The sequence below is a fragment of the Suricata suricatta genome, chromosome 8 (assembly GCF_006229205.1).
Source record: "Suricata suricatta isolate VVHF042 chromosome 8, meerkat_22Aug2017_6uvM2_HiC, whole genome shotgun sequence".
NCBI lineage: Eukaryota > Metazoa > Chordata > Mammalia > Carnivora > Herpestidae > Suricata > Suricata suricatta.
Genome location: NC_043707.1, coordinates 130,019,665 through 130,028,260, shown reverse-complemented (window position 1 = coordinate 130,028,260; position 8,596 = coordinate 130,019,665). Strand labels below are relative to the sequence as shown.

The 8,596-nt window shown below is 54.6% G+C and overlaps 1 protein-coding gene and 1 pseudogene across 1 annotated transcript in view; one reads left to right on the top strand and one right to left on the bottom strand.

Annotated features, from left to right (window-relative positions):
* Window positions 1-3,653: 3,653 nt before the first annotated feature.
* On the top strand, window positions 3,654-4,212 carry LOC115299787 (annotated as a pseudogene).
* A 2,600-nt stretch (window positions 4,213-6,812) lies between these two features.
* The window catches only part of SDHB (succinate dehydrogenase complex iron sulfur subunit B), a 25,692-nt gene continuing 23,908 nt past the window's right edge, over window positions 6,813-8,596 (bottom strand). Inside the window, exon 10 of the mRNA XM_029945898.1 lies at window positions 6,813-7,020. Within this exon, the coding sequence (XP_029801758.1) occupies window positions 6,943-7,020 (78 nt within the window). The 3' untranslated portion in view covers window positions 6,813-6,942. The remainder of the gene's footprint in view (window positions 7,021-8,596) is intronic.

The window sequence follows — 8,596 nt, the reverse complement described above, 5'->3', positions numbered from 1 at the left end:
GCGCGAGGTGGCTCGGGGCACCTGCACGGGAGCCGGCAGCTGGCGCGGCTGGGAAGGTGCCGCAGTCGGGGTGTGAGCGCAGCCAAGCCCCGCCCGGCCCACTGCGGCCCCACGTCCGCCCCGCGCGCGGGCCGCCGGGACTTGTAGTCCTAGTTGCTTCCGCCGCCCGCGCAGAGGCGGACTGACCGGGAGCAGGGCAGGGAGTGGGGACTCCGACAGGGACTGTCAGGGACTCCGGACGGCCAGTCCTCAGACCCATGAACACACACAGATACACTCTCAGAGACCGTAACCCTCAGACACACAAACACAAGTGCACAACACCCCACCTCCCCCCTACAGATTCACATGCAGACGTGAGATATTTAGAGACGGAGCAGCAACCCGCAGGCGCGCACACAGAGGCAGGGCTCTGTTTCAGGGAAACAGGACAACTCTGGCACAACAACACACAGGTACACAACAACCTCAGACACACACAGAGTCACACACAGAGACACTCACATACACTGCAGTGGTGTGATGCTCAGAAACATAGATATAACAACCCGTACTAAGGCACTACACACACACGGTCAGACCCAGCCACAGGCCATACTGGTTAGGGGCAATGCATGCTGGGTCAAGCTGGCCTCCATCTTTTCCAGGCTGGGTGACTTTGGGCAAGTCACTTAACTCTCTGGGCCTCCTTTTTTAACCTACAGGGTGGCAAAGACATTAGCAATGCCTGCTTTCAGAGTTGTGAGGCTCTTGTGAGGAAAAATGTAAAACATTTGGGACCTGGCACAGCTCAGTAAATGTCAAAGAAGGAAGACACACACCTGCCCAGAGACTCACACAGTCAGATATGCCCCCAGAGATCTGCGTGGACACGGGGAGGCTGCAGTGATGCACGGGAGGCCTCTAAAATGCCAGAGAAGGGGTGCCTGGGTGGCTCAGTTGGTTAAGCATCCGACTTTGGCTCAGGTCATGATCTCGCAGTTTGTGGGTTCGAGCCCCGCATCGGGCTCTGTGCTGACAGCTCAGAGCCTGAAACTTGCTTCAGATTCTGTGTCTCCCTCTCTCTCTGCCCCTCCCCTGCTCATTCTCTTTCTCTCTCTGTCTCAAAAATAAACATTAAAAAAAATTTAAATGCCAGAGCAATAGCAGAGGTCGGGTATAACCCCGACCCCAGAAGCCTCACCTCATGACTGCAGTGAGACCTGAGCAGGTGGGACACATAGAGGCCTCATACCTGTATGCAGCATTATCCCACTGCCCATCGTGACAGGTGCAGACACGGTGTCCCCTGACCCTGGGGTTGGTGGCCTCTGGACTAAAGACCTCCAAAGGCGAAGGTGAATCAGAGACCCCAGGGTCTGGGGCAAATCAGGGAAGGACCATATTAGGGCCAAGGATGGGACTGGCCCGGCCCATTGTCATCAATCCAATATGATCTAGGGCATCCCAGGCACTGCTCCAGGAGCTGGGAACATGACAGTGAGTAAAACAGACACGGGGAGCAGCCAAAGGCAGGCCGAGAAAAACTCCATCAATAACCTGTCATGGAAAGGGCTGGAAGAAGCCAGAGCTTTGATGGGGGTTTATGAGGTAGGGTGGACTCCAGATGGGAAAGAAGGGAAGGCCTTGACAGTGCCTGATGCATAGCAAGAACTCAATATGTACATTTGCTAAAGGGGCAAATGTTGGCAGGGCCTGCTGATGGATGGGATGTGGAGGAGCAGGAGTGTGGAATCAAAGATGCTTCCAGTTTCAGTTCTGAGCAGGTGGGGGACAGCGGAGCCACTTACTGAGCTGGCAGGCTGCTGGCTGAGCAGCTTCCCAACCTGGGCGGGGGGGGGGGGGTACGGCTGGCTTCACTCGGTTCAGATGAGAAGTCCTGTGTCATCTGCTGATGGCATTTCCAGTGCGGACAGTCTGACTTCTCACGGTCCCCATGTCTCCCCTGAGAGCTTAGCTCAGTGTGCCCGATGGACCACCTCCCTGGGAGCCGAGACCCCAACAGCAGGCACAGTGGCTAGGTTTGGAGAAGTGGCCTGCCAGGGCGGCCTTGCCAAGAGGCAGTGTGGTACCAGGGTTGGGGCTGGGCTCTGGCATCTCTCCTGGGTTGGGATGTACATCAGACACTTTCTAGCTCTATGAGCTTTAAAAAGTCACTTTCCGTCTCTGTGCTCCTTCGTGGCTCAGAGGGTGAAGTGAGAAAGTGCTTAGTAGAAGTCAGTTGCTTTCTTTAGCTCCTGGCACTGGGCTAGAAGCTTCGTCAAAGCGGGGGGCTCAGGGACCTTATCACAAGATTGGGTCCCCCATTCCCATTGCTCCGGTTGCTTGGCTTTGAGGAGGCTCCACCTGTGAGCCTATCTGGGGAGGAGCTGCACCTGCTGCTCTGCCCATCGCCTTGGCCTTGATGGGGCAGGAAGCCAGGGGAAGCTTTCTCCCAAACCACAGAGGATGTGAAACGCTCTGCCGGCCGGGGTTACCTCTGGGGAAGTGGCTCTCACCGTGTGGTCCTCTGAGTGGTTTGTGGGCTGGGCTCCAGGCACCTGTGGTTCAGGACCTTTCCTTGCAGGAAAGGCTCCTTGCGGCTCCCTTGCGGACTCATGAGAAAGGAGTAAAATATGTGTGGTCCAAGTGGCCAAAGGACTGAGAAGTCACTAGTTTGGACCGGTTTATTCTAGAGTGTTGCCTTATTTCTCAATTTCTCCAGTTTCACTAGATTTTTGCAATGAAAGCTGATTTTTCTCACTTAGCGACAAACCCCATGACAAGACGATGGCTGTCTAGACACATAAAGTGGGGTTTCAGCAATTTGTCTCAGTCTCCTGGACAAAGAGAAGGGCCAGAGAGCATTTGGGTGTTGGGTCAGTTGGTGGCCCTCTGTCCCTCCACCGGGTGGTCAGTGTGACAGGGGAAATGAGCACTGGTGGGTCTGCCCAGAAAACCATCCTCTGAATGGGAGGGAGGTCCTCACTCTGGCTAGACGTGAGAAATGTCCTGGGTGGTCACGTTCAAGGGGCCGGGAACGGAAGGCCTGTGTAGTCCCCATGGCATTGAGCAGGGCTTCCACGCCCTGGGTTTTTGAGACCAATCAGCTGAATTGTGTTTCTGGAGCATCTGCTCTACCGCAGGCTAGATGCTTTCCCGTTCATCTTTAAAATTTTTTTAATGTTTTATTTTTTAAATTTTATGTCATTTATTTATTTTTCAGAGAGAAAGAGACAGCATGAGCAGGGGAGGGTCAGAGAGAGAGGGAGACACAGAATCCGAAGGCAGGCTCCAGGCTCTGAGCTGTCAGCACAGGGCCTGATGCGGTGCTCGAACCCACGAACCATGAGATCATGACCTGAGCTGAACTCAGATATACTCAACTGACTAAGCCACCCAGGTGCCCCATCTTTTTGAATATTAATGTTAAGTATTTATTTTAAAAAGATTTTCCAGCTTTTTTGAGGTATAAAGAATTCCCTTAACACATTTATCACGTTGCATATTTACTTTTTTTGGAGTGAGAACTTACACTTATTCTCATTGAGGCTTGAACCACAATTCTGGTAGGTGAATGCTGTCAATGCCTATTTTATAGATAGGAAAACAGAGGCACAGAAGTTCCAAGTTGCCCAACGACCAGGTAAGAAGCGATGGCTGGGTTCAGAGACATGGACTCAGGCACTGTCCTCTTTGAAATCAAGAAGCCCCCAGCCTCAGAGCGCTTGCCCATCAACCGGCGGGATCTGGACCCCAATGCTGGACGCTATCAGTTCACACCTGCCTTCCTCTGCCTGAGGTAGGTGGGAGCCACGGTGGAGTTCACAGTGGGAGACAAGCCTGTCAACAACTTCCGCATGATCCAGAGGCACTACTTTCGCAACCAGCTCCTCAAAAGTTTTGACTTCCACTTTGGCTTCTGCATCCCCAGCAGCAAGAACACCCGTGAACACATCTACGACTTCCCCCCTCTCTCTGAGGAGCTGATCAACGAGATGATCCGTCACCCGTATGAAACACAGTCTGACAGCTTCTACTTCGTGGACGATCGGCTGGTAATGCATAACAAAGCAGACTATTCCTACAGCAGAACGCCCTGATCCCGAAAACAGCCCTGTGCCCAGGAGGGTCCTGGACCCCCAACAGTGACCTCCCCAACACTCACCTCTTGACCTGAGGCTTCTGCCTGAGGAGTATTTCAAGAGCCCTGGACCCTGAGTCAGCGATGGGAGGGAGGGTGATGTCCCCAGGCCTGGCACTTGGGTTGGGGCGGTAGGAGGCCTGTCAGCCTCCATGTCCAGGAAGGCCTCCCGTGAGAAGAGTAGCCAGGACTTCCGGACAGCCTCGCTGAGCCTCTTGGGTCCAAGTTTAAGAATAGTGTTTCCACATCCAGGCTTTAACTAGGTCAGGGCAGGGACCTATTCCCTGTCCCCTGCCCACCTACAGGCCATTTAGAGTTGTAAATTCACAGGTGAACATCTGTAGTGGGTGGGGGAGGGTTTCTGGTGGCCAAGCTTCCCAAGGGAGTCCGGGCCCCCGCCCTAGCTCCAACCTAGCCCCCCAACAGGGGGCTGAGCCACGGCCTGAGGGGTGGGAGGGCTGGGCCAGGATTGAGCCTCTGATAGGGACTGGACCAACTGTATATAGTTTTCAATAAACTCTCTCCTTTTCTGTTCAAAAAAAAAAACTGGAGAAACTGGAAGAATTCCACAGTATTACTTTTGCAAATGAAGGCACATCGTCTGGACACAGTCGGGGCACAGAAGTAGCATAAAGGACAGACGACTGTCCTCTGCTCAGGTCTGCAGTTTTTATTAGAACAAGTCTTATAACTGTTAAAACAGAAGCAGTTGCCTGCAATCCAGGGAAAGATCAAAAAAGCAGTAAATACAACTATCGGTTCACAATGTGTTCCCGTTTGGCCCCTGTGGAGGCGGGGTGGCCCGCAGCTGCGAATGTGACATGTCCCGAGGCAGATGTGCAGTGATGACTCCCCGGACACTGCCTCGCACCAGCAGTCTTTCTAAGCCATTGTGTTATTCGTGAGAAGAACTCTTTCTCAGCGGATCTGGGTATTAGAAGCAAAGTCAAGTTATCCGTGAATCCAAGGAATGTGACCTTGTTCTCAATTTCTAATAATGGTTTTTTTTAATTTTTAAAAATGTTTTATTTATTTTTGATACAGAGAGAGACAGAGCATGAGAGGGGAAGGGGCAGAGAGAGCAGGCGACACAGAACCGGAAGCAGGCTCCAGGCTCTGAGCTAGCTGTCAGCACAGAGCCTGACGCGGGGCTCGAACCCACGAACGTGAGATCTGACCTGAGCCGATGTCGGAGGCTTAACCGACTGAGCCACCCAGGCGCTCGTTTTTTTTTTTTTTTTTTTTTCTTCACTTAAATTTTATTTGGCAACCTTGGCTCCTAGATGGCAGGAACAAATCTTGCTAATCTTGAACCCCCCCCCCCCCCCCCCCCCCCCCCCCCCCCCCCCGCCCCCCGCACCTCACCTCTCATAATGAGTAACGCTTGGAGACTAGACTTTTGAACTGTCCCTTTTCAAAGCCACCAACGCTCATTAAAGGTTCATCCTGGGTGAGTCAGACATTTTTCTTAGCCGCCCGCCTCCCAATGCAAGAAGCCTTTGTTTCCTGGATGATCTCACTACTGGGATTAAAGCGCAGCCTTGGAGTGCTGCTGAGTGAAAGGAGGGCCCGCCTGCATGGACAGCGGCGGAGAATCCCTGTGCACCTGCCCCAGGGAGCACTTAACCAGCGGTTCCAGAGCCCAAGCTGGACGATAAATCACACTCACACACACACACACTCTCTCTCACACACACACAGGCAGATCTTTATCAGCATCAGAGAGGCCCTTATATATTGTGGGGCGAGAATAGAAAGCTATTATTCACGACAGCTAAAACGTGGAAGCAGCCAGGTGTCCGCTGAGGGACAGATGGATCCGGCAAAACGTGGTCTGCACACAGTGGAGTATTATTCAGCCTTAAAAAGAAGTGATTCTTGGGGCACCTGGCTGGCTCAGTCCGTGGGACACGTGACTCTCGGTCTTGGGGTTGGAGCCCCATGGTGGGTGAAGAGATTACTTAAAAGTAGGTAAAAAGAAATCTTTCTTGAAAAATGTTTCTTTTGGAGAGCGCATGCACGTGGGGGAGGGGCAGAGAGAGAGGGGGACACAGAATCTGAAGTAGGCTCTAGGCTCTGAGCTGTCCGCACAGAGCCCGACACATGGGGTGTGACCCCAGGAGCCGTGAGATCATGACCTGAGCCGCCTGGGGCTCTATGTTGCACTTTTGAAGGGAAAGCCTTCCCGTAAGCCTCTCGGTCATGACCTAAAGGTCTGGGAGGAAGTACCTCGGGCGGTCAGCAGTGGGGGGGGGGGCGGTGGCAGTGCTGGGAACTCGTGCTTCCCAGGAGAGGTCCCCTGAGGTCAGCCGTGGAACTCAAGGTCACAGCCTATCCGGGTCACGTTCTGTGCTGGAGGGTGTCTGTCTGACTTAGCGAGGGCTGAAGAATGTGAGTGCGCACGTTCTCGCCGCATAGGACGGGCGCTGTCAGGACCCCGCTGGACAGGTGGGCAGAGAGGTGAAAAGCAGCAGGAGGGGAAGGAAGCTGCCCAAGGGTGTCCCGCTGGGGAGGGGCAAAGGGAACAGCCCCAGGTTTGGCAGGCCTGTCCCCCGGGCCCCCACCCGACCCCAGGGGCTCAGCTCCGGAGCCCGGGCCGCTTCAAGGGTAAGGACCCTTCCCCCGGCACCTGTGCATTCCTCCTCAGCAAGTACAAGGAACAAGTGTACCTTTTGTTAATAAAGTAGAATAACATTTATTTCTTAAAATCTTTATTACACATGCTGTATTCATGGAAAATCAAGATCCCTGAAGGGACTCAAATCAGATATAAAGTACGTCCAGCCGGGCTGCTTAAGCTGTGGTCAGCGTGGGGACAGTTACGCTGTCGCCTTCTTCCCCTTATAGGTGGCCATCATTTTCTTGATTTCAGCAATAGCTTTGCCTGGATTCAGCCCCTTGAGAAAAGAAAAGAGAATCAACACCAAAGGGTTAAGCGAGACTGAATGAAGAACCCAGGGGCCTGGGCCGAACAGCCCTCATCCAGACGGAGTCAAGGCACAGCGGAGACCGGGGCTCTCCCGACACGGTCACGGACACGGACACCGCACCACCACAGCTGGCTCACTCCAGGGACGCCCCCACCCCCACCCGGGGCAGACCCACGGGCTGTGCTCAAGATGCACGCACATCTGGGCGAGTGCAGCTGTCCCCTGGCCACAGCCGGCGGCCCAGCCAGCCAGCAGCCCTCAGTCTCTTACACGTTCTCGTGGACACACACGGCTCTCCCCGCGGACCCTTCCGAAGCCCCAGTGGCGGCCTGACTGGCCGGTAAGCCCGGCGGTTAAACCCGGCGAGCGCTGGCCTCCTAGGCCCCCTACAGCAGGGAGCCGGGGACTCCGCTGGGGTTAGAAGAGAGCCCGGTCCTTCTAGGACAACTCTGCCCCTGGAATGAAAGGGTGTGGACAGAGCCCCAGGGGATAGGTCACACAGGCCCTGAGGAAGTGCAGGTCTGCCACCTTGACCACGCAGGACCCGGGCAGGGATAAGGGACTCTGCCGTCTCAGGGGCCGCAGTCTGTCCGCAGCTCCAATAAGCGTGCAGAGGAAACTGAGGGAGTGAGGAAGGAGGTGGCACTTTTACAAAAGTTATTTATTTTGAGGGGGAGAGAGGGGAAGAAAGAGAGCGAGGGAGAGAGAATCCCAAGCAGTCTGTGTGACATGGGGCTCGAACTCTCAAACTGTGAGATTGTGACCTGAGCCTATTAAGAGGTAGACGCTTAACCGACTGAACCACCCAGGAGCCCTGGGAGGGGGCACTTTTTAACAATTTTCTCACTGATGCCAAGCGCCCGCTCTGCCTGAGGTCAAGGCAGCCTGGCCAGGTGGCCCTGCCCAGATGTCCCCTGCCCCTGCCCGCTCCCCGCCTGACCCCGGCACTCCCCTGGCCATACTGGACTCAGCAGGTCTGATGCCCTGTGGTCACTCCTGGCCCCCAGTCCTCACTCTGGTGGGACCAAGGAACTATGACGCCTCCCAAGGCCAAGGCAGCTGGGAAGCCCTGGAACAAGATGGTCGGAGCCACGGGCCGCTGTGGAGCGCCGGGACCTAGACACGCCCGATGAGGGGCTTTCCTTTAAGCCGTCTACCTCTCCTCACTCATGGCGGCGTCTGTCCTTGTGACTGCCTGGTCCCCGTCCAGCTGAGAACTTTCTGAACGTTTGATCCTACTGCCAATAAAGCACTTCCACAGTTGGGGGTGGGGTGGTGGTGGTGGAGGAGGGGGGGAAGTGTGTGGAAAGAAAGAAAAAAGAAAAAGAAAAAAGATCTTCAAGAGAAAAAAGGGGAGCGAAGACACTCTTCCGAGGCTGCTATGGAATAATCGATTCCCAAAATGACTTAAGGGGAAAGAACAGCGACTGTGACTGAACAGGACTTGTACGCACTTGTGTAGAGGGGGAAATCTCTGGAAGGCCCACGAGAGGCGGGGAACATGGGCTGGCGGGTGCCCAGCCGGAGATGGGGTGAGGGATGG